Source organism: Dendropsophus ebraccatus, unplaced genomic scaffold (genome assembly GCF_027789765.1).
Source record: "Dendropsophus ebraccatus isolate aDenEbr1 unplaced genomic scaffold, aDenEbr1.pat pat_scaffold_1027_ctg1, whole genome shotgun sequence".
NCBI classification, from domain to species: domain Eukaryota; kingdom Metazoa; phylum Chordata; class Amphibia; order Anura; family Hylidae; genus Dendropsophus; species Dendropsophus ebraccatus.
Genome location: NW_027208443.1, coordinates 1 through 26,157, shown reverse-complemented (window position 1 = coordinate 26,157; position 26,157 = coordinate 1). Strand labels below are relative to the sequence as shown.

The following is a 26,157-nucleotide window of genomic DNA, read 5'->3' as shown; positions in this document are numbered from 1 at the left end:
CAGGTTGCTGATGAACTCACTGTGATTAATCCTCTCAGCATTAAAGAGTTGCTACAAAGTTGCAGATAGGCACTTGCTTATATCAGCCGGTCTCAGAAGGCGGGGGGGGGGGGGGGAGAGAACAGCTCTCTCATTTTTTTTGTGTCTTCAGCAGACAGCAACAGCTCATAACTAGGGGTGACATGTCCTCTTTGTTCTCATAAACCCCATATATCAAATATATCCACGATTCTATCATACTATGAAAGTGGTGGGTTTTGAGAACGAGGACTCCAGGTCATTTTATGATTTACCTGCAGCACACAGCATTCTAAGTCTTATGTCATTCCTTTTGGCATGTACATACTACTATGACCTGAAATTTCACTGAATGCCATGTGTTATTTATTAAGTTATTGTGTTACTCATTAACTACTATTTTAAATATTTTCATATTTTACTTCCTTTCTACAGTAGGGCGCACAAAGTACAGGACATTGAAATGCAGATCTATAAACACAAGTGACAGTAGTTTTCTCATGCGTTACTATATGCTGAATGGCCACTTTATTTGAGGCACCCATTTAGTTTAGGGTGTTGGACCCTTCTTGGCTTTGGAACTGCAGCAATTCATTGTGGCATAAATCACAGTAGGCATTAAAATGTCGCTGCAGCAATGTTGGCCCTTGTGGGTTGGATTACTTCTCCTAAATGCTGCAATCTAGTTGCCAGCACCGACACATTGAACCAGTAATGTCCTATCTACAGTCTCAGCTATTGATACCTGTTGCAATGTATTTATTACTCTATACTGCTCCTTCAAAATTTTGGCCCTTCCATCAATATGGTCACAGTGTTGATTCATCTGATCAGGCAATATTTTTTGTAATAGATTGTGGGAGTTTCGCCTTTCTGTTTATCTTAATGGGACTGGAACTGGTTGTTGGCTGTTGTAGCCTATTGGTGCTGAGAGGGGATGAGTTGTGTGTTTAGGCCTGTTGGAGCAAGGACTGTAGCTGTCAGCACACACAGCATCTACAATTCTGACATCCTTCTCTGATCCCTTTTCTGATGAGTGAGATTCCAGCTTATCTCCATCCTTCTCATTCACATCTGAACTATTGGCTGAATGAAATGTTCATGTGTATGGGAAAGAGAGCGGTTAGCAGAACAAACATTGAGCCATCTTTAGAATATCTAAATAAAGGAAGCCAGGACAGTATACATTAGCTTTTGGTACTCTTTGAACAACCATTACACCCCTGTACATCTGTTTATCTCTGTGTTATATGTACTTTTTGCTTTGCTCTTGTTCTGCACACAGTATCTGATGCCATACGATTACAGGGAGGTTGGAGTTTTGTGAAGACTTGCCCACTGCTAACAGCCTTGTACCGGAAGGTGAGTTTGGTTATAGATTTCCCTTAAGATTTCAGACATAAGCTTTAGTGATAGAACACTGTCTTTTCTTGGGACCTTGAATTAAAACTACTTTTTCCCCCCAGTTGTTTGTTTTACTCAGCGCTGAAAAACTGTCTTCCTGCATACAAAGGGTTTTGGATACACAGGAGGTCAATTGGCACCATGTATTAGCTTGTGTTTCATGCGTGGTTGTTTGCCAGCCTGAAGCTCAACAATTAGTGAAAGGTGAGGATGTAGTACAATATAAGAAACTGTACAGATAGATACTGTGTGCCTCCTTGTGGTGGATCAGTGTTGCTGCAGCCTAAATGTGTCATTTGTTATTCTGTATGTATTCTGGTGTTTATCCTTCTGTGATAAAAGCTACTTGAAATAAGTTCCTTATTAGTCTTGTCCGTCTTTAGATCTTTTGAGCCATCTCCTGTCTCAAGCCTTTCAGACCTATGAGCTGGAATATTTAATCACAGCTTTCCTTGTGGCCAGACAAGCTGCATTGGAAGGACCTGCCGCATTTATGTCATACACAGAATGGTTCAAGGTAGGAATACCTTTGGTTCTCTATCTAGTCAAGTTGGTGGCAAACAGTACTGACAGTATTAGGCTGCATTCCCACGTTCCGTGATCCTGATGGATCACAGACGTGGAATGCATGTACCGGAGTCCCCCTGCGCCCGGACATCATCTGTAATTAGATGCTGGGAGCGGGGGAGACTGTATTCATAAGCGCCGCGCTGTAGTAACACCACCACGAGGCCGATTCATTACAGCGCGGCGCTTATGAATACAGTCTCCCCCGCTCCCAGCATCTAATTACAGATGCTGTCCGGGCGCGGGTGGACTCCGGTACTTGCATTCCACGTCTGTGATCCGGAACGTGGGAATGCAGCCTTAGTTTCCATAGTTGTCATCACCCAACTTTTCCAAACTATTGCATGTTTAATCAGCATAAGTATGCATGATGTAAGAAATGTCCCATGATTGCTGCATACCTAGACACATTTATAATTCTGTAATCTGTAAAGTTATAAACAAGGGCAAAACACCTAGCACTGTGTATAATGTATTTAGGTTTAAAAGAAATTGCCTTAAATGTATTATAATACTGGAGAAGACAAAAATGCCAGTCTACAAGTCCGATAAAAAAAAATATTATACAAAGGTTCTCAGGGACAAATTTGGCAAATTTACACAATAATGTATAAGTGCTTCTTGGTATCCTGTTTTTTATGTATTGGACCGTTTTCTCTTTATTACCACATTACTTTTCAGGGTGAATTCTTTTAAAGTGAATGTATTGCCTAAATTTCTTTTTACTTATTAGATTCAGGTACTGGAACATGGTCTTTTTTCCCAAATGTTTTCTGATGGCAAGGGCCGAGTTGTGAGCAGGAGCTATTTTGTGTATCTGTGTTATCTATATACTGGTGCCACCTGTCACTGTACTACCCAAATAAATTATACATAGTGCTAGGTGTTTTGCCCTTCTGGTTTGTACAACTGGGTCCCTCCATATTCACCAAAGCAGCAGTGGGTTTTCTGTTCCAGCTTTCTATTGTGGTAACCCCTATGTGGCCAGCTCCAGTGGATTACTGTTTTATAATATATAAAGGCTGCGTGACATTTCTTAGAAAGCTTTGATGGCAACCTTATAAAATGTAATTCCTCTTTTCCTGAAACACCTATACATAGTAAAGAAGAGGACATATATAAGTAGAAGCCTTTGTGAGACTGACTAAAGTTTCTTCCTTTTAGTGTACATTTGGCACTGCCAGTTCATACCAGAACACCACCAAGAAGTCACTGGTTTTTCTCTTGAAATTCCTTTCTGATTTGGTCCCATATGAAACGCCACAGTACTTAAAGGTCAGTGTTCCTGTACTATTTTACATAGAAAGTTTGTGCAGTGTGTTCCTTTAAATGGGTTGTAAGAGATTAGTTAATAGGTTCTACTTTTTGTCAAGCAAACTGCACCACTCTTGTCCATGAGCGGTGTTTGGAGTTACAGCCCAACTCCATTGACACCTATGCAGAACAGAGTGCATTTGCAAAAGTAGACCCAATCTCACATCAGGCCTGTTCAACTTTGTAAATCTGGGAGGCTCACAAATGCTACAAGGGGGGTATCTTTATTAAAACAGACCCACAACCTAAGTCTCAAATCTCTGCCCTCATTACCAAGATTGTGGACCTTGACAAACTCCATAAGAGAATGCTGGCAGCAGCAATAGGAGTTGAACTGCACCTCAAGCTGAGAGATCTCACATTCTCTAAAGCGATGGCTGCAGTTGTTCACTGCAAGAAACCCGGGAAAAACCTCACTTTAGCCCTCCGTTTACAATGGCCCACTCTTTCATCCCTCATATTAGCTCTCACTGTGTTCGGATTTGTTCCGCGCCTACTGTAAGTCTCTGTATGTCCTGTCTCTTTAAGCCTACCCCATCCTCATCACATCCTGAGGATATTACTTCAGTAATTGCTTCCTACATCCCTGCATCATGCCTTCCCTCCCTCCCAGTAGATGACATCTCTTCCCTTGAAGCCCCAATTACCTCTACTGAGTGGGAATGGGCTATTAAGTCTCACCCTCCCTTATACCAAACGCTTGCTACACTTCTCTGAGATCACTTTCTCTACGCTTTAAACTCTTCCAGATTTCTTCCAGAGCTTTGCTCCCATGTGATTCCCTTCAGGCCCACATCACTGTTATCCCTAAGGAGAGATAGGACGCCTCCCTATGTCGGAGCTACTGTTCCATATCCCTCCTGTCTACCATTCTCAAATTACTAACAAGAATTATCACCGCCATTATGAAAACTCTCCTTAAAAACATGATCCATCTCGACCAAGTCAGCTTTATGCTACCCGTGAGACGAGGGACAACATGACCAGGGCCATCACCTATCTCATCCATGCCTGCAATGTTACTCTCCACCGACAAAGAAAAGGCATTTGACAGCAGGGCTGTGGAGTTAGAGTTGGAACTAGTTTTAGCTGGGCTCGAGTTGTAAAAAATGTTCCAACTCCAGCTTTTTAAAAAATGTTTATTTTTATAATTCAGCTTTCATATGAATTTTATAAATGTAACTATGTTGCTGTAGGAGTAGGTTTTATAGCTCCAAGAGATGGATTTAAGTGCTCTAAAAGATACCATTCTGTAAGTGCGAATGGCCTTACAGCATATTGTATCTCGGTGGTAGTAAAGTATCTTGTTTCAAAGCCTCTCCACTTGCGAAATAAATTTCTTGTTTGCTTATCCTTATGCTTTAAAACCTCCACTAGAGTAAATGTTTGACACAATCTATAAGTTGCAAATTAGTTGGATGGGAAGAGAGCCATTGCTTTAGCAAACTCTCTTTGGCAAATGTTACTATAGAATTGACTATGGGAGGCAAATGATTATATTGTCTTTGGCCCTTCTGCAGAAGCTGGTCTTTCGAAGTGTCTCATAAGGTCCCAGAGGTTTATCGTAAATACTGACTTTGCTGGTCAAGTCAGACACCTGAGACCAAAAGGCTAAAACAGAGGGGCAGGACCAAATATAGTGAAATAAATCTGCCTCGGAAGTTGCACATTTAGGACATGCAGTCATCCTATGAGGGTGGCTTGTTGAGGAATGTACAGTAAAGACATATATTGCGGAATGGAAAAGTTTTAATTATGTTTCCCGCCAGGATCCATTTTTCACATGTACCCTAAAGTCTCTGTGTAGCCCTTTTTTAAAGCATGTTCGAATGCATTTGGGCCATTCAACCAGACCTTCCATTTATTTCCTAATCGCTTAGGCTTAGAGAAAACACCTTGCTGGCTAAAAAGCTCCTTATTTATAGCAACCAGCAAAAACCCTTTCTCACATACATTTAGTTTCCTCTATATACTAGTAATCTAGTCCTCCATCCTTCCCCGCTATTCCCAGTCTTGCTGAACCCAGCTTTTTCTCCAGGGGTTGAAGATCTTTCATAGGTGGTCCTGGATAGGTAATTTTAGGGCACAACATTTTCTCCAAAACCCATCTTGGCTCCATCTCTGCCCTTAAGGACCCAAGAGACCCTGTCCCTTGGGGTTTTAGAGAATGGAGAAGATATATTGCTTCCTTTTCTCCCTCCCTTCTTCTTGTCATTTTTCTTGCGCTCTCACTACACTTGAGTCCCTGTGCATCAGCTCAGGACCCCTGTGCCACTCCCTCTACGCCATGTTGTGCTTCCCACCAGATCAACCAAGCCCTCCATTAACTGTCTACTTGGGAGACTGATTTAGGCTCCTCCTCATAAGCAGCACAGGTAACCCAGGTGTTCACACTTGCGCACTCCTTCTCTATTTTATCTTGTCTGCAAGAAGAAGCCTACAAGGTGGTATTGCTTTCCCACGTGCATCCACAGAATTTCTATGGAGGTGTACACTGCCGTGGAATGGTGGAAAAGTGGGAACTCTTCTACACACATTTTAGAGTTATCAGTTTTATCCTGTCTGGAAGGAGGTTTGGTGCTTAACCTCCACATTTACGGATCACCAAATACCCCTTTCTCTGACCTTCTTCCTCCTACACATTGCGGAAAATCCCCATCAAAGTGTATCGCCACTCTGTAGTCAGTCATCTGGTCAATGCCGCTAGAGCTTGTATTCTGGCCTCTTGGAGGTGCCCGGACCCTCCCTCGATATCTATGTGGCTTCCTAAGATCTTATTTATGTTCAGATATATTGTTTATTACTATAGTCATGTCATGCTATCTTTGTTACTATTGACGCCACTGTTGGCGTTTGTTATAGTTTGTATAAAAATGTTATAAAATTATTGACCTTATTTTATTATTTCTTACATTCCTTTTAAATTCTTACAGGTGCACATCCTTCATGCACCATATGTGGCAGCAAAATTCCGTCCCCTGTTGATGGAGTACATCACTTTGGCTAAGACCCAGCTTTCAGACATGAAGGTGAGTGTTCTGGAAAAAATTTCAGTAGGGAGCTGGCTATTTGGACTTTTAACTTTTTGTTTGTGTTTTTAGGTTTCTATTGAAGACATGGGCTTGTATGAAGACCTTTCAGTGAGTTGTGCCAAACATCAGGTATGAGACTGCAGTATGGCTTACCTAGACTTCTGGATGATAAAATGCTTAGTTATTTGGGTAGTGGGGTTACAATTGCTGTTATTATTAACCCTCTTAAAACACATTGTCTAGCATTACATTATATTGATTTTTCCATATGCAAGTTATCACTAGTGACCAGCAGGACTGTTGTGGGATTTGCTTTCAGAACTGAAATTTTCTAAGATACCTTCTATAGTTTATATAAAAAAAAATTAAATAATAAAAAAAACACAATATTGGTATTGCCCATCCACAACATCCAAAATCAAGGTATTTATTCTTCACGGTGAACATGTAAGAAGAATGGGCGAGGGAGCAATAAAAACTGCAGCACGCACACTGTTTTTTCTTTTTAAATTTGCGATTGTCAAAATCATGTTGATCTGCAGAAGAAAGTCACCACGTCATTTGTGCTGCATGGTGAAGCTGCTTAGTGGGGTTTAACCTTTACAGGACCGGGCCGATTTCAATTTTTGCATTTTAGTTTTTTCCTACTTGTGCTTAAAAGACCATAGCACTTGCATTTTTTCACCTAGAAACCCACATGAGCCCTTATTTTTTGCGCCACTAATTGTACTTTGCAATGACAGGCTGTTTTTTTTTCATAAAGTACACTGCGAAACCAGGAAAAAATTTAATATGTGGTGAAATTGTTTTTACGCCGTTCACCCTGGGGTAAAACTGTCTTGTTATATATGTTCCTCAAGTTGTTACGATTACAACAATATATAACATGTATAACGTTTATTTTATTTGATGGCTTTTAAAAAATTCAAACCATTGTTAACAAATATATGTTCCTTAAAATCGCTCTGTTACCATGCTTATATCGCTTTTATTCTTTGGTCTATGGGGCAGTGTGAGGTGTCACTTTTTGCGCCATGATGTAATCTTTCTATCGGTACCTTGATTGCGCATATGCAACTTTTTGATTGCTTTTTATTCCAATTTTTCTGGATTTGATGCAACCAAAAATGTGCAATTTTGCACTTTGGGATTACGCCATTTACCGTGCGAGATTAGGAATGTGATAAATTAATATTTTGGGCGATTACGCATGCGGCGATATAAAACATGTTTATTTTTATTTATAAGGCTGGGTTTACATATATAAGTTGGCGTCAGTTGCAGTTTTTCTCTAAAAACTGACCACAACTGATGTCACAACTGATGCCAAAAATGCATCAGTTGTCATCAGTTTTCCTATCCTTTTTTTCCTTAAAAACCATCAGTTGTCACACTTTGCGCTCATCAGTTGTAATTTTTTCCCCCTATGTTTTTCTGTCATTTTCCATGGGATTTTAAGGTCCTCGCAGCGTGATGACAATACGCTGCGAGGACCTTGACAACTGATGAGCGCAAAGTGTGACAACTGATGGTATAGTGGCAGCCCCCCAGACATCAGTGCACACAGGGGGGCTATATACTAATGGTGGGGAGCACACAGGGGGGGCTATATACTAATGGTGGGGAGCGCACGGGGGGCTATATACTAATGGTGGGACCTTACATGGAGGGACTATTTACTACTGGGGGAGCCACAGGGGGGCTATTTACTACTGGGGAGCCACAGGGGGCTATTTACTACTGGGGGAGCCACAGGGGGGCTATATAATAATGGAGGGAGCTCACATGGGGGCTATCTACTACTTGGGGAGCCACAGGGGGGCTATACACTACTGGGGAGCCACAGGGGGGCTATACACTACTGGGGAGCCACAGGGGGGCTATCTACTACTAGGGGAGCCACAGGGGGGCTATGTACTACTGGGGGAGCAACAGGGGGGCTATATATCACTGTATGCTGGCAGGGCACGCCTCCTTGGCTGAATGCCGCAAGCCAGAGCCGGACGGGGCGTATATGCATGCGTTATGCCCGGCGAGGCATCCGGCGCTCTATTTTTTTGAATAGGTGCGGCGCCGAAGCGGCGGTGCGGCAGGACGCTGCAAGATGCGTCCTAATGCACCGACGGTCCGGCGATGCGGCGGGCACTATTTCCCCGCCGCATGTTTTGAACTGTCCCATTGAAAACAATGGGATCAGTTCAATGATGCGTTTCCCTCCAGCGATCTTCTCCTGCACCGGAGGGAAACGCCGCCGCACCGCCGGACAAATGTAAACCTGGCCTAACATGGGAAAAGGGGGGTGATTCAAACTTTATTAGGGGAGGCGATTTTTTATTAATAATAACACTTTATTTTTCTTTTTTTACACTGACCCAGGTCAGATGCGGGGATCGCTCCTCCACGACAACGTCGCGGGGATGCGATCCCCCCCACTAGACACCAAGAAGTGGGGAAATCTAGTATTCAGATACAGCTGCATCTGAATACTTATTTAGCGGGCACGGCAATCGGACCATGCCCGCTAATAGCTGCGGTCCCAGGCTACAAGCGGCACCCAGGACCGCGGCGGTTCAGAGCTCTGAACTCCCCTAGCGACAGCTGGACGTACGGGTACGTCTAGGGGTTAATTTCTATGCCTGGAAAGGGGGTGAATAAAAAATAACATGTACTTAAATGTCTGCCTGTCATCAGTACTATACTGCTCTGGCCCCTGTTGTGCAGCTGCTTTCTGGTTTGGGGATGAGATGTAGCACTGTAGCCAATCCGGGGCTGTAGTGGTGTCCCGTCTCAGCTGCTGGTTTTAGGGGTTCACTTTTTACATATAATTTTACATAGGATAGTTGTTTTTTTTTCGGGGGAATGCAGTTTTTTGTCTCTTTTTGTTTTATACTATATATGCTATTCTTCTTGTGGTAAAAAAATACCACTATAGTTTTATTCTCTGGATCAGCACTATTACTGTGATACCAAATTTATAAAACTGCCATGGAAACCCATCAGCAGCCTGTGACCATGTCGCTGGACTGCCAATGGTCTAGATCTGTTACATGCTGCAATGATTTGACAGTGGCATGTAATGGGTTAAACTGCCAGCCCAGCCTAAGTGCACTATTACACACACATGTTTTCGTGCAAAAAATTCTTATATCGTCCAAACTTAAGTGATGATTTCTCTGTGTGTATGCAGGCAGTGAGCAAATCGCTAACAAAAATTTGTTCATATGTCGTTGATCGCATCTTTTGAGCTGACCATAAAGTCATTTTTAGGCTTGGTTCACACTACGTTTTTCACTCGTTTTATTTTCATCCATTTTCACAAAAAAAGGTTGGAAAGCTGATGCATTTGTGTGCATCTGTTTTAATCCGTTTTTTCTATTGACTTCCATTGTAAAAAAAAAAAAAAGATCAAAATGTGGCCGACCACGTTTTTGTGTACGTGAAAAAAATGGATGCATTTTGACCTTTTTTTTTTTTAGAATGAATGTCAATGGAAAAAAAGGATTAAAACAGATGCACACAAATGCATCTGTTTTTCCATCCTTTTTTTTTTGTAAACACGTAGGAAAAAAACGGATTGCAAAAATGTAGTGTGAACCGAATCTGAATTGTTACCTAATCATTTAGTTTGTAACTACGATCATTTGTATGCTAGAGTATATGAATTCAGGTTGTTTCCAAAGCGCTTGTTTGCAATCGTTGTTAATCAGGCAAAACTAAAAATCGCTTTGTCAAATAGGACCAAATAGCTCCTTAATGACCTCTGGAACAACACTTATCAGTTAAACAAGGCTTAATGTGTCTGTAATGTGTGTTGTCTTTGCAGGCACAACCTCAGGCCCAACAAGATGTACAGAAAGCTGTTCAGATATTTGAAAATACAGGCAAAATCCCGGCCAGTGTCATGGAGGCCAGGTAAGGTGGAACTTGTTATTTATGTATTCTGTTGGGCAGATATTCTTGTGTTTGACAAAATAGATTTTTTATTTGATTGCTAGACTTGATTTATAGTCATCTCATTTTATTTAACAGAATCTCTACATCTTATAAATAATGTCATTACTCCTCCTTCCTTGTAAAGTCACCTGTGATGTTTTAATCTGTGTTTTTGCATTTTACCTTTACCACCTTTCAGTTGTTATATGATCCAAATACATTATTTATTGTGTTTTTCTTTTTAATAGCATATTTCGGAGGCCATATTTTACTTCTCGCTTTCTGCCTGCGTTATTGGCCCCCAGGCTGGTCAGTATACATGATAAGTCTAAGCATTGCATTGTGTACAAATAAAGATTTTTAGCAATTTTGCATACCTTGTCATGTGGTGCCATCTGTATACATGCCCCCCCCCTTTTTAAATCTTTTATGCTGGTTCGTGTAGTTTGGCACTGTGATCTTCATGTTTGATGCCTATCCCTTTCTTTTATTGGTTGGTATAATTTAAATGCATAATTATGAAGCCATTTACACTTCCTCAACATTTAGGGCCCATTCACACTGAGCAAAACAAATGGAAATTCCGAGCAGAGTGGGCGCTGCAGATTCTGCTTGGAGGTCCCACCTGCTTATCTATCTTAATATGATGTCTCGCTCTCCACTAAAAGAATTGACATGTCAAATGAAGAATGGAGGCGCACAACACATCACATTGAGACAGATAGCCAGGCGGGATTCCGAGTGGATTCCGCGGTGCGGCTTCTGCTCGGAATTTCCGCCTTTTTTGCTCAGTGTGAACGGGCCCTTAAATTGCAACACCAGTAAAGTCATGGAAGTAAAAGTCATGGAACTATGAAAATCACAGGATTAATAGACATGTTTAATAATATGCAAATTATAAAATAATGAAATATTTATTCAGTATTGAGTTGGAGCATAATGCGTAGAAATACCCTCGGTGTGCTATTTATTTTAAAGTTACTAATGGTTGTCTGGGAAATATTCTGCCACGTTGTTCTTAGGCATGCAAACCATTAGTATCTGCTGCTGGCAGCCTCCTTTGCCATTGCAGATCAATGACATCTCAGATATTCTTAATGAGAGACAAGTCCTAAGACGCTGCAGACCTTGGTGGCTATGCAGGTTGCTTACAGTAGCACGAGCAGTATATAGCCTGGTGTTGTCATGGGACATTTCTGGGAAATGCCTGTACCACTGGCTCCTTGTCTAACTAGTGTAATGCTGAGCTGTTAGTGTACCTGGAATGAAAACTAGAGAGGTCTGGGTGCTATACATTATGCCACCCCACACCATAATCCCGAGAGTAGGATGTACCCTTTTCAACTCCAAGAAGTGCAAGCCGTAATGTTGAGGTGCACAGCAAGACAGCAATGGAGATCTTTCCTCCGGCTTTTGTCTCAGACACAATGATAGGTCTGGATTACACACATGCAATGCCATGGAGAGGCCTTCACGAGCGAACATAGCTAGACTACTGCTAGTCTTTATTACATTGATTTTATAGTGGGACCAATGGTACTGCCAATTCTCTGTTTTGTCCCAGAAGCATTTTTTCTATATGACAACACTAGGCTGCTACTGGGAGCAGCCTGCATGGTCTGAATGTTGGAACGTTAGAAACCGCCTACTGTTTAGCTCCAAGTCCTGTGTTCAGATTTGATTGTGTAACTTTTCTGTGATCTCTCATAACAAATTACTCACTGGTGGTCATAGAAAACCAAAGAATTCTGAACATAGCTTTACAAGTGAATAGGTGAGAAAGCATTAAATGGAAATTATCAGCAGCTTAGAAGAACCCTTTCAGCAGAGCAAGCTGGCCTGGGAGTGGGCTAATAGTCCTGCCCCCAGTGCACCAAAATACCTTATTAGCATAGGGAATAAACTGCTAATAACATGAAAACGGTGCAGAGGATGAATGTATGAAACTTGCCTTCATCCTCAGCGCCCTGTGCTCTATAGGGGCATATCAGCAAGTCATCATTTTCTAACCTGCTGATAGTTTCCCTGTAAGAAACTCATAATCATTTGTGGAATCCTGAAATGTATTTAAAATTTAAGGTAAAATATTTTTGTATTTGTTTTGCTTGTCTTTATTCCTGTATATCAGACTTGTTTTGTTCTTACAGCTCCCAGTGGTTCCAGACTCGCTCATGTTACTCATTGATGCACTAAGGAGGTGAGAGATTTAGACAGGCTATTGTATTTTTTGTGTATTGTATGAATCACAATGGGATCTAGTGCCTGTCTCTTCTAAAATGCTTGTGCAATACTCAGACTACATTATTAGGCAGTTTAACCAATTTCGGTTAAATTTAGTAATCTCAGGATTGTTTAAAATGCCTAATAGTGTAGTCTCTATTTACTGGCCTTTGCTGGGAACCAGGATCCCCCCAATGCCCTGTAAGGTTCCTTCTCCCATATAATCATGTAACTGTACTATAATGGGTAGTTTAGTTCTCTGTTGGCTGCATTTCAGTTATTTAATATGCAGATGGTCTGGGTAGTGGACACACTTTGCTTGGAAATCATCAACTCTGATATCAGTTCTTATAGGTGTGATAGGTGTGCTCCCCTCTAATGGTTCCTATTGTACCTGTGTGGATGTCAGCACAGCATCCATTGTTGAGCAATAAGGGCTCGATACTGTGGGTACTCAATACTTACCATATTTTCTGCTTCAATGTAATTAATGAAAATCATATGTAATGGTATAGTCGTATAACCTTTAAGCAAGCTTTGTTACAGAATAAAAAACATCACACACATCATAATCTTTATTCAGATTATGTTGGTTTAGAGATGTTAATAGTTCCTTCTTATGTGCTTAGACCTTGGAACAGATATGATCCTAAGGATCATCTGGGCAGCCCCTTTTGCTGCTCCCCGCTCATTGTCTATGCATGTTATAGCACAGACAGCGAGTGGGGAATAAAGAGAAAGTGAGCACTGACCTGACAGGTCGGCGCTCGCTTACTCCTAATATAGGGCCGAGTAATAGGGCCCTATGTCTAGGAACAAGTCAAAATTGTAGCCCTTTTTACATCTAAGTCGGATGACGTGCATGGGGAAAAAGAGGCCAGACTCTGTGATACACTAAGGTTAACCCTTGAACATTGGGACTGATTTTTTCTTTTGGATGGCGAGGGTGACCTTAAAGGGCAACTCCAGCGAATTTTTTTTTTCTTTCAAATCAACTGGTGTCAGAAAGTACTAGAGATTTGTAATCTACTTCTATTTAAAAAATCTCACATTTTCCACTACTTATCAGCTGCTGTATGTCATAGACATAGATATGTGGGACATACAGTCTGTGATAAGTACTGAAAGACTTGAGATTTTTTTAATAGGAGTAAATTTAAAATCTCTGGCACTTTCTGATACCAGTTGATTTGAAAGAATTTTTTTTGTTTTTGCTGAACTACCCCATTAACCCCTTAATGACCGCGGGCGTATATTTACGTGCTGCGGTCGTTAAGGACGTTCAGAGCGGGGCCGCGCGGCGGTCCCGGGTGCCGCTTGTAGTCCGGGACCGCAGGTATTAGCGGGCATGGTCCGATCGCTGTGCCCGCTAATACAGTAATCGGATGCAGCTGTCAAAGTTGACAGCTGCATCTGATTACCATTTGCAGCGTCATCCCTGGTGTCTAGTGGGGAGATCGCTCCTCCGGAACGTTATCCCGGAGGAGCGATCTCCGTTTCTGAAGCCGTCCGGGGACTGCTCCAAGATGGCGCCGTCCCCGGATCGGCACTCGTTTACTTCCGGCTGCAGCAGCCGGAAGTAAACGAGTGCCTATCTCATGGATCTCTGCAGCATATCTATGCTGCAGAGATCTCTATGAGAGATCAGTGCACTTATACTAGAAGTCCCCTAGGTCGCATCAAATCCAGAAAAATGTTAATAAAAAGCGATCAAAAAGTCGTATATGCACAATCAAGGTACCGATAGAAAGAACACATCATGGCACAAAAAATGACACCTGACACAGCCCCATAGACCAAAGGATAAAAGCGCTATAAGCCTGGGAATGGAGCGATTTTAAGGAACATATATTTGTAAACAATGGTTTTAATTTTTTACCGGCCATCAGATACAAGAAAAGTTATACATATTATATATCGTTTTAATCGTAACGACTTGTGGAACATATATAACAAGTCAGTTTTACCCCAGGGCAAACGGTGTAAAAAACATATCCACTAAAAACAATTAAAAAATTTTTTTTCAATTTCACCACACATTTAATTTTTTCCTGCTTTTGCAGTGTACTTTATGCAAAAATTCAGCCTGTCATTGCAAAGTACAATTAGTGGCGCAAAAAATAAGGGCTCATGTGGGTTTCTAGGTGAAAAAATGCAACTGCTATGGCCTTTTATGCACAAGGAGGAAAAAACGAAAACGCAAAAATCAAAATTGCCCCGGTCCTTAAGGGGTTAAAGGGGTACTCCAGCGTGGCGGGGGGGGGGGGTATTTTGGGATCTTCCTGGGGAGGAGGTGGCTGAGAGAAAAGACGTCCACTCACCTTCCTGGATCCAGCGGCGGGTCCCGTATTGCGGCGCTCCGGTCCCCAGTTCCCGGCCACTTCCTGGTGTCTGACGTGGGCTTGAGACTAATCCCAAAATAGCCCCCCCGCTGGAGTACCCCTTTAAGGCCATACTGAAGACAGATCGTTTCAAGGGGTTTTTCTGATAAATAGATAACCGGTCAGCGGTTCAACACCATCCTACACAGTGAATAGTTTTTCTCCGTTGATTGTGTAGCAGTGTTGACTTGTAACTGAAGCTCATGTCCAGAATTGGTTCATTTACTCTGAGCCCCTTGTGGGACAAAAAAAATAAGTAAAAATAAATAATATAAGTAAAACACAGTTCCCTTTTTCCCCATTACATAAAATTTATTTAGAGAAAAAAATACATATTTGTTTTTTTTTTTTTTTTTTTTTTCAAACAATAGTTTTTTATTAGTTTTTACAACTCACAGGAAGGGTACAAAACATATTTGGTATTACTGCGTACATAAATGTCAAAGGTTCCAAGCATGCATAAATTTGGAAAATGTAATTATATCTGTTATATCATTATATCGTGGTTATACCATTATTTTATTATATCTCTTCTGTGTACAGAGCTGATAAAATCCCCCCTGCCGTGATGAGCTCTTATTTAGATTCCTGTGAATTGGAGAAACAGCGAAAGCTGGAAGGTGAGATCCCTATTTGATGTATGGGATTGCTTGTAGATTTTTATGTGCAGAAGTCAAGCTTTGCATTTAGAAGTTATCTCTATAGTCAGAACATGTACAATACAGCATCTGTGCCATATACTTCAATTTAAAGGACAAGTACCATGAAAAACTTTTTCCCAGTAATTGAAGCACATTACAAAGTTATATAACTCTGTAATGTGCTTCAATCACCTATCTGCCTCCCTTCCCTGTCTTTTCCCCCCTCCACCCCCCACCAGGAAGTGTCCTGACTCACACAGACCTGATTACTGTCCTCACCTTCACCAGGCAGCTCCTTCTTGTGAGGATGAGTCATGAGCAGGAGGGCTGCTCTAGGTCCTGGAACAGCAGCCTCCCCCTCCCCCTCCTTGTCAGGTGACTCTGCTTGCTCAGCTTATCTTCTCTAGTGACATGACTCCTTCACTGAGTCCACGGCAGCAGGAGAGAGGGTATGAGGGGAGGGGGGAGCTGCCTATGTGCCGGAGTCAGTCTGAGGGAAGATAAGCAAGTGAGGTGTGACAAGTGATGGCTTGCAGTTTTTCAGCAAATGGGAGCTGAGCAAGCCTGTCACCTGACAAGGCAGGGGAGGGGGGAGGCTTGTGTAACAGGAGAAGGAGCTGAGAGAAGAGCTTGGTGAGGGTGACAACAGTAATTAGGTCTGTGTGAGTCAGGACACTTCCTGGTGGGGGGTGGAGGGGGGAAAAGACAGGGAAGGGAGGCAGATAGGTGATTGAAGCACATTACAGAGTTATATAACTTTGTAATGTGCTTCAATTACTGGGAAAAGTTTTTCATGGCACTTGTCCTTTAAAGCGTAACTATCATATTTTTTTTTATGCAGAAATCCGTAGTATAAGCAATTTTAAGAAACTCTGTAATAGGTTTTATTAGCCAAAAAAGCCTCCTTCTGTACTCAAGCAATTTCCCAGCCTCCCCCCCCCTTCCCCCCCGACTTCTTATCTGTGCATTATCAGGCATTATGGGTGTATGGTGAGGTGGACTCGTATACTAAGGACATGTATGGGTAATACTTATTATTTGTGGATGGTGTTTCTTTCTGTGTACTCACTGTGAGATTTATTTATTTATTATATGCAGTACCAACCCAGTGCCCAGTATATATGTGTATATATAGGTTCCCCATTTTACTGTTATTTACTTTGTGATATAGTACCTTATGTATAAGAACCTAGTTAATCCACTGCTTTCATGGGGATTTGTATTAGCTCCAGCCCCCTGTTATGTATTTTTAATTGAAATAATTTCTTTTTGATATTCCAATAAAAGATAAGTACTTATATATACATTGGTCTTGCATTCGTAATTTTTTCTTTTGTTTTTTATGTTGGACAGTTTTGGGTGCGCATAGACCGCACTATTTGGGCCTTATATAGGATTAGGGTGTTGTGCTTTGCAAGACTGCTCCGTGCTCAGTCACTCCTAACAGCCCCTCCCCTCTCCATAGCCACATAATGGAGACAGAAATCCTGCTTCTTCTGAAGTGAGGGGGGAGGCTGGGAGATAGCTTTTTCAGTACAGAAGGAAACTCGTTTGGTTTATAAGACCTATTACAGAGTTTCTTAAAATCGCTTGAACTGTTGATATTTAATGTTTTAAAAAAAATGGCCCTGAAATGACAGTTACACTTTAAGTGTTGTTGTCACTTGTTTCTTAGTTGTTTCTTAGTTGCCTATTTTCTATGAATTCCTATCTATAGCCTCGATAGGTAACCTATGAGTACAAAAGATAATTGATCACCTAAAATTTTACTCCATGGACCCAAACCAGCATGGCTTTACTGAAGGCAGATCATGTCGGACTAATCTCATTGATTTCTTTAATTATGTCACAAAAGTAATGTATGTAGGTGGTGCAGTGAATATTGCCTATCTGGACACCATTCCCCATAAAAAGCTTATAGAAAAGTTAGAGAAAATTGGACTTAATCCCTGGATAGTTCAGTGTATTTGTTGTTGGCTGTAGGATAGATATCAGAGGGTTTATCTCAGTTGTATCTGTGTACAGTATAACTGAGAGCACACCACCAGTTGTAGGACCTGAGACCTGGCAGCAAGGGTATTCTGGTGTTCACGCACACATCCTTCACACTTCCCTACACCCCCTCCACTTCTCTGGGAGAGATCAATTAATGACATCACATTTGCAGAATTTTGCCAGAAGTTTAGACCTGGTGAAAAAACGTCTCTCAAAAGAATCTAAAATGGATAATTGTGCAGAATTTGGGAGAAGATTCATTAGTTCATCTGGGCCATAATATATTTTTAAAACTATAAACTGAAAACAATATCAGTAATCACAGCATATTACAAGACATATGATTGTTGTATATGGCCATCAGGCATGTCTATCTGTGTATTTTATTCTGCACTATATTCACTTATTTTGGAAAATTGCAGCTTTTCTATAGCATTCTTATTTATATGGACAAAAAGAGAAAATAGCGCTGCACCTCACACCTATGGCTGATACTAATGCTTCTCAGCTACATTTAAAAACCAACTCCAGGATGTTGGTATATAATTTGATCAAACCATATTGCCCCATGTACCAGCGTGCAGGTCTCCTGGCTCACATGGGTCCCTACACTAACTCACCACCGTGTCAGTCAGCGACCGCCATCCCTGCAAGGCTTGCACAAACAGGGAAGGGGGGCCATAGAACGGCCCTGCAACCCCACTGCCACAGGACCAGTACCCAGAGGCCCCCGTAAATCCCAGCAGGCACCGCCGGCGGAGAAGGCTGTCACCAAACAACACAAGTGTGAACAAGGTCTAAAACACTCACCACACTCCAGCAGGTAGAATGGGAAGGATAGGAGGTACAAGTCATGTGTGCACAGGTGTCTCCTGCTAATTGCGGTCATGTGGGTCTTACAGGAGGAGTGCCAACACTGAGAAAAGGGAGAAATGTAAAATACGGACAAAAAGAGAAAATAGCGATACACCTATGGCTGATACTAATGCTTCTCACTGACCGACACAGTGTGGAGTTAGCGTAGGAACCTGTGTGAACCAGGAGACCTGCACGTTGGTACACGGGGAGATATGGCTTGATCAATTAATATTCCAACATCCTAAAGTAGTTTTTTTTAAAAAAAGCTTAGCATTAGTATCAGCCATAGGTGTGATGTGCAGCCGCTCCTCTCTCTCTCCATTTTGGATTCTTATTTATATACTGCTGTAAATTCACTGTTGCTTGCCTGCCATAATATATTCTAAGAGGTTATCTAGGCTAAAAAAAAAAGCATGGCCGTTTGGATGTGGGTTTTGCAGTTTAGCTCTATTAAAGTGAACGGAGCTGAATTTTAATATCTCACACAACCTGAGGAGAGGGGTGGTGCTGTTTCTGCAAAAAGTGGCAGTTTTTTCTAATCCTAAATAACCCTTTTAAGTGGGAAATGTGCAGTTTTTGTTTCTCTGAATACAGCATTGTGTATCTTTATGGGATTTCTTGAACTGATTATTAGGAAATGAGAAGATGGATATGTCTCTGAATGAGGAGCCATTTGCCAGGTTACAGGCAGCACTGTGGGAGCTGAGACCCCTTATTACAGATCCAAAGCGATATGATGGTATGTAATGACCAGATGTTAATGGTTATGCCACCTCTGTAAACCCCCTTTTTATTGCTTCAATGCATCCATAATGGAAAGTTATAATTAATTTCAGGGGGAGAAAAACAGACATGGCCGCACATTATTACTCATGCTCTGCTTCTCAGCACAATAATTACTAACACCAGGATTTGGTTTACAGTTTGACTTGAGCTAGACAGCTGGGTCACTCCCTCCCTGGGCACTGCTGCTGTTTAGCGTTGGTGGCTCTGCACCATTTTTTAGGTTAGGGACCCATGTGAATCAGGAACTGTGAAGTGGTGTGTGGGCTTATACAATTTGATGAAATTGTAAACTTACTCCTGATGTTAGTAAGTATTGTGTTGAGAAGCAGAGGATCAGTGATAAGTTGTGCGGTCATGTCTGTTTTTTCGCCCCATAAAATTATATATTACACAGCACTGAACACTCTTTCTTTATAACCTTTACATAAATGTTTTCCCCCTCAGAGATCTCATCTCAGATGGCTGTGATCTCTGACAGATTGGTGTCAGTAGTGGGAAGCGTTAACATGGACACACTTTCTGTGACACCATCTCTTTTTACTAAATCTGTGAAGGAGCTTGAGCCTCAGGAACTGATGGTGAGCTGGACGTTTGATTGCCCCCTTTTTTCACGTCTTTCTGACTTTTACATTATTGTTTATTCTTTTGCAGGCTGCTGATTTGATTCTCACATTCTTTTTCCAATGTGTTATGGTGTCCTTCAGTGCCAATCCCCCTGACAGGTAGTAAAGCCTACTATTGGGACAAATAAATAAAGCTGGTGGTAACTATGTCACTCAGTGACAGATCTGTGCCACTCAGAGCTCCTGCTGTGCCCCCTACTGGCACGCATAGTTGTTGTAGAAAGGTGACAGAGTGCCCTGAAAGGTGTACAACATGTAATGACTACTTCTCATCTTTATGCAGATTTTCTTCTTTCTATATGAATAGTTAGGTCAGCTGTTTATTGGAATTGTGGAACTATACTTGGTGTTTTACTTTATTTTTATCTAGTTAGTTAAAGGAGTACGCTGGGCAAGGGATTTTTATAAAGATATGCCCAGGGATGGTATGTGTGAAAATGAAAAAGCTTCCATGCCGCCGATGGCGCTATCTTATTGCTCCTTCCCGCTGTTTGACTGCTTCTGGGTCCTGGGGTCATGATATTGCAGGCCCATCCAGCCACTGGGGCGGGACACTGCTGTAGCCGCTGTGGCTCAGTGGGCCTACAGCGTCATAGGCATGTAAAAAAAAGTCCCCTGCCCGTACCCCTTTGAGCAAACATCAGCAGTTTAAATCCTAGTCCTTTGCTATAAGCTTGCTACAATATACCACTGCAGGCTAGTTATCTCACAGAGGATTGCCTATAGTAGGTAAATTGTAACACAATGTTAAAGAAAGAAAGGTGCAGAATATTTCATTATAAGCTTATTAGATGTAAGGCCTGATATATGGCTGCAAATGAGCGCCAGTTAGATCTGCACTAAATTGCAGTGCTTACACTGCGCGGCTAATTCAGCTTCCTGTCCTCATGAACTATGCCACATCATTTGCGGCCATTACGTACTGTACGTTATCAGCCACACCTCTTCTTTTTAGACAGAGAGATGTGCGGCCAATAATGATTTTGTCAGACACACACACACGATCTCATCAGCCTAACAGCGATGTTCACTTGTCAGCTGATCACTTGCTGGGTTAATGAGCGTTCCAAGGAACACTAGCTGGCAATATTCGGAACATATAAAGGGTCCTTTACTTAATAGAGGTTGTGCAGTTCTGTGTAAATAAAGAGACCAAATTGTTTGGGCTGTGTTCAAGATATAACCTTCTTATTTTATCTTTGTAGACAAGGACCATGGGCCTCCTTATATGTAAAGATGCTGTGTGGTCATCCCAGAGCTCTTTATGCAGTGCTAAGTAGGACCCTGCAGCTGATGTGCCCGCAGGTACACCCCTTGGATAAATTAGTTAGGCTTCCTTCACACACTTCTTGTGTGGACGTTTTTTTTTAACTTGTAAACAAAACAAGTGCACATATGTTTTTGTTTGCTTTGGTCATGTCATTTCTCATGACAAATGAAAAAATGTCAGAACCACATGTATTTGATGCCAACAGATACAATTGATTTTGATGGATGATATCTGGGTATAATTATTCTTCCTTTTATACGCTGCTGATTATAGGCAGGACTCCTGAAAGATCCACATGTGGTTGGACTTGCTGTTTTCTCTGTTCACGTCCATGAGTGCCGGGCACTGCTTACAACAAACAAGGAAGTGAATGCACTAGAATCCTTCTGGGAGCTGGTACTAAACCCCCAGTGTATGAAGTCTGTCTCGGTAATTCTTAGGTAAGTGCTCTGTGCAGCTGAGAGTGTCTGTCACTAATAGACTTAGGCCAAGATTTATCAAACTGTGTAAAACAGAAGCTGGTGTAAGCTTTCATTTTATAGCATTGCTGGACATTATGGCACTAGAAGTATTATCAGTTGCTATGAATTATTACTTGAATTATTGAAGAAATGGCCTTCAACATTAAAGTGACACTGTCCACCCCCTTTTTTTGCATTATGACTTCTCTACCCAGGTGTAAAGGGTAGATTTTTGCAGTTTTCTTACCTTATTTTATATCATACATCATGGTGCTTGTTCCAGTAAAAATGAATCTTTAATCATCTGTGGATTGTGCTATCTGGGAGGGGCTTTTTGGCCGCAGCACCACTTAGCCCCACCCACATTGCAACCATAGGCCCCACCCCTCGGTGACACCATCACCACATAGGCACCTCCCCCTCTAGGTCGGCCCATACCAATGGGTGTGGAGGGGGCAGGGCCTATGCCCTTATGAAGTCACGAAGGGGGCGGAGCATACAGTGGCAATGTGCGGGGGCTAAGTGGTGCTGCGGCCGTGAAGGTTGCCCAGGGCTCACTTATTACTGGAACAAGCATCATGAGGTATGATATAAAATAAAGTGTCACTTTAAATGGTACCGGTCACCACATCCGCTGACCTAACTGGCGCCATGGAGAAAGCCATGGTGTGACAGTAATGCCTGTGACCCCCAGTATAATCCAGTTGAGGTTGCGCACATTACCATTTCAGCCTGATCACCTCCATTGATACCCGAACTTCCAGCTATCAAGGGGAATTCATCACTGACTGGGTCAGCGGATTGTAAAACTATACCTCACAGGGCATACTAGGAGTTACACAAATCTTGGAATACTACAGTTAGCAGACTGATGATCTGACCTTACATTTCAGGTTCTGCACGGCAGCAGTTTCCTATGCTTGCTGTAGGTTCTCACTACTCTCCCCAGGGGCTTCGCTGGACTGTATCTCCCCCATATTTATCCGGAAGGTAATTTATTTTAATTTTATGTTAGGCCTATGTTTGAGTAGAAAACAGGATTTTGTGAGTACTCACTGAAAAATCCTTTTCTCCTTGAGATCATTGAGGGACAAAGAAACCATGAGTATAGGCTTCTCCTGCTTAGAGGTGATGCTAAACAGGAAAAGTCTTTGCTCTTAGGATACTATTACACGGAACCATAATCGGCCCGATTCGGCCGATTATCGCTCCATGTAATAAATACAACGATCAGCCGATGACAACGATCATCGGCTGATCGTTGATATAGGTTCTGACCGATTTTCGCTGGGCGCCGACCGCGCACCGCTACATGTAATAGCTCCTGCGGTCTTCTCCCCGGGTCCCTCTCGCGCTAGCTTTAGAGCGGCCTGTCAGCTGACAGGCCGCCCGGCCAATCACAGGCCACAGCGGTCCCGGCCTGTGATTGGCTGAGAGGCCTGTCAGCTGACAAGCCACTCTGAAGCTAGAGCATGCGGGACCTGGGGAGAAGCGGACCACAGAAGCAGCCCTGGAGCATGGATAGGTAATGTATGTAGACATCAGTAACAATGTCCTTGCAGCCCTTGTTAAACGATTATCAGCCGTGTAATAGGCCCAGTTAACATGCGACGATCTAGCAGATCGGCAATCGTTTACAGGTATTATCGGCCTTACTGTATAGGCTATATCCATCCTGTAGGCTATTCAGTTTGTATGCAGTAGTAGGAGCAACAAAAGAAGTCAACAAAAGGTTAACAATAAGAAACAGAATTGCTAATGGACAATTGAGAAAGTGAGAAAAAAAGGAAACTATCTAGCAAAGCCAAGGCTGAAGAATGAGGACAAACTAACTGGATGAGAGTTGTGGCCCTGAATAAACTAGTGGGGTTCAGAGCTAAGGCTATGTGTCAATTGCATGTCAGTTTTGCCTGCTGTTGCTATTTGTCCTAAAATTTATTTTTCTCTGCTTACAGCTACATCATCTGTTGCCTAGGCTGGTCCTGGAAGCCAGAGAAGGATTGATAGATGAAGTAGAGGATATTGCTGTACTTTATTCCTCAGTGCTCTTTCCCTCAACAAGCTGGAAGGATGCAGCAGTCAGCCTGTGGCACCATTCACAGCAACTGATAACACTGGAGCCTTTTGTGGTCAGTATTGAGAAAAGGCCCTGTTACACTGAACAATTATTGGCCTTACTTGGATGATTACTGATAATCATTTAGTGTAATAGTACGATGCACGTCGATGCTGATCGTAGTCTTTCAACATGTGAAAGATCATGATGTGTCCGCTGACTTTAATGGGCTGCTTGAACGAGCGATGCAATATTAAAGCGGGGCCCCACCCAGCACGCCCACTATGCATATTCATATACGCATAGTGGGCTGTATACACGCCGACTGTGCAGGGAAGTAGGGCCGGGCACCGGCTGGCAGCCCTCCCCCGCAGATGAAGCAGTACAGGACCCCTTCACCTGTTCTGGCGCCGCCACCACCTCCTCCAATGCTGCCATGAGCCGCTGCTTGCGGGACCTCAGGGCATCAGTCATGTGCCCGCTGTGCACTCCTGGCTTGTCCATCTTGTGCACTGAGGACCCGCCCCCACCGGGGCTTCTGACAGTTGCTGCTCCCGGAGTTGTGAGCCCAGACAGAAGATCAGCCGCCACCTGGCAGAGCACATGGCCGGGCGCAGAGAGGGCGACTGCATCGGGCACAACTACGCCGCTCCATGTAACTCCTACCGCGCTGGGCACTGCCCCGCTGTGTCCGGGCTCACAACTCCGGACCCGCCTACTGCAGAAGGCTCGGTGGGGCGGGTCCGCAGTGCACAAGCCGGACAGGCCAGGAGTGCACAGCGGGCACATGACTGTGCCCGCTAGGTCCCGCAAGCAGAGCTGATGGCAGCATTGGAGGGTAGTGGCGGCGCCCGGAGCAGGTGAAGGGGTCCTGTACTGCTTCATCTGCGGGGTGCCGGCCCTGCTCCATGCACAGTCGGCTGTATCCAGCCCACTATGCGTATATGAATATCGTAGTGGGCGGGCTGGCGAGCGCGACGATGCTCTGGCTGTCCCAGAGCAACGCCCTAAATGCTCTTATGCTAGTTAATTTTCATAAGAGCATTTAGCGTTTTTATTAGAAACAAGCGTGGGCCGAGAGTGGTGAAAGTATTGGCTATGTATTACTGACATACTAGCTACTACTGCATACAAGCGGTTTTTCTGGAAGAACCTGCTGAAGTGCCGCTTAAACTAATCTAGTACTTTTTGAATGGTGTAAGGACACCATTGGTTGAAGGGCAACCCCCATATATCTTTAGTGGTACCAATATATTGTACTGTTGGCTTTTCACTTTATTGTAATACTATTCTTTGCATTATCTTTTAGAGACTGGCTATTGTGGGAATGAACCTGGTTCGGATAAGATCCTTTATGTGACAGCTGAGAGGCAATATGACCATAAAATGAATGCATGTATATCAGTTATTGTATCTGCCTAATCACATGTGCTCTCTCTGCAGGCAGCAGTACCAACGTTGGGCTTTGAATTCTACTTTCTCCCCAATCCTCTGTAAAGAGCGGCTTTGGGAATAATTTGGAGATTGCATGTTCCACGATAGTTGATACTGTGCTACAATTTTGCTCCAGTCAGAACTTGAAGTTTATCCTTGTATGATTATGTGCCTACTAATGTTTTTATGTTTCCTATTATCAGTTCTGCTTTCCCTTTAGATGTAACTTGTAACGTAGTCCCCCTGCAGCACACTGCCACGGACTGCAGGCATCCTTTGTCGTTTACAGGTAGGTTTGAAGGGGTATTTTTATCTCAACTAACACTTAAACTTGTAGGCTAGTCAATTTTTTTTTTTTTTTTTTTTAAATCCTCTGTATTTATAATAGCACCAAGTTATTCTGTGTGTTTTTTACATAGCTTGTCATTGCTCAAATTGTCTCCATTAGGGGCTCAGGTAAATTCTTATTATCTGTCGTATGTGTTTGGACTGTGGGAGAAACTTGAGTAACTGGGTGGTAACCCACGCAAACATGGGGAGAACAATACAGACTGCTTTCAGATGTTGCCCTTGGTGGGTGTGAACCCAAGACGCCCAGCACTGGAAATTGGTCAGTATTCATTACATATTAGTTTAGCAAACTGCCTCCTTCTCTTGAAATGCGATAATCAGGAGAGTAAGACATTTTGGTTAATGAATGTATATCAAAATTAGTCAACTTGATGAGCCTTACTATTTAATTATATTAGTTGAAATAGAATATCTCTTTATGATTGTCTTCCCTGACGCATTAAAAGGGTGATGCGGGGAGCCCTAATTCGGTTTCCACTCCCCAATGCTCCCACTTTCTCCCACTGGCCACCTCAGAAAGGGAGGGTCTATGTTTGAGAGCATTGGTGCAGGTACAACCACGCTGCATGCAATGTTCAGTAGCTGTCTCATGTTGCCGGACATTGGCCAGCTATTACCCATCGCATGATTTGGTGGTTTCACCCACTCACAACATGCACCCCCTTTTTGGACACCAAGGGGAGGACATGGATTGTCGGAGCGGAACAGGTAGGACCTTTTCTTCTCCCCCTTTAAAAGGAAGGTTGGGGCACTTTTGAGACCCTCATCTGGTAGCCAAAATCATGAGCAACTCCAAAGTGCAATCTCTCTCTG

The 26,157-nt window shown here is 42.7% G+C and overlaps 1 protein-coding gene across 1 annotated transcript in view; it reads left to right on the top strand.

The window, feature by feature from the left end:
* The window catches only part of LOC138774680 (Fanconi anemia group A protein-like), a gene marked incomplete at its 3' end in the record, with an annotated part of 52,091 nt that extends 28,459 nt beyond the window's left edge, over positions 1 to 23,632 (top strand). Inside the window, exons 12-28 of the mRNA XM_069955662.1 lie at positions 1,304 to 1,380; positions 1,485 to 1,626; positions 1,806 to 1,939; positions 3,154 to 3,264; positions 6,237 to 6,332; positions 6,405 to 6,464; positions 10,159 to 10,247; positions 10,517 to 10,577; positions 12,416 to 12,465; positions 15,413 to 15,489; positions 18,998 to 19,102; positions 19,594 to 19,727; positions 19,801 to 19,871; positions 20,978 to 21,077; positions 21,316 to 21,482; positions 22,397 to 22,493; positions 23,459 to 23,632. Coding sequence (XP_069811763.1) covers positions 1,304 to 1,380; positions 1,485 to 1,626; positions 1,806 to 1,939; positions 3,154 to 3,264; positions 6,237 to 6,332; positions 6,405 to 6,464; positions 10,159 to 10,247; positions 10,517 to 10,577; positions 12,416 to 12,465; positions 15,413 to 15,489; positions 18,998 to 19,102; positions 19,594 to 19,727; positions 19,801 to 19,871; positions 20,978 to 21,077; positions 21,316 to 21,482; positions 22,397 to 22,493; positions 23,459 to 23,632 — 1,745 coding nt within the window. The remainder of the gene's footprint in view (positions 1 to 1,303; positions 1,381 to 1,484; positions 1,627 to 1,805; positions 1,940 to 3,153; positions 3,265 to 6,236; positions 6,333 to 6,404; positions 6,465 to 10,158; positions 10,248 to 10,516; positions 10,578 to 12,415; positions 12,466 to 15,412; positions 15,490 to 18,997; positions 19,103 to 19,593; positions 19,728 to 19,800; positions 19,872 to 20,977; positions 21,078 to 21,315; positions 21,483 to 22,396; positions 22,494 to 23,458) is intronic.
* Positions 23,633 to 26,157: the final 2,525 nt, after the last annotated feature.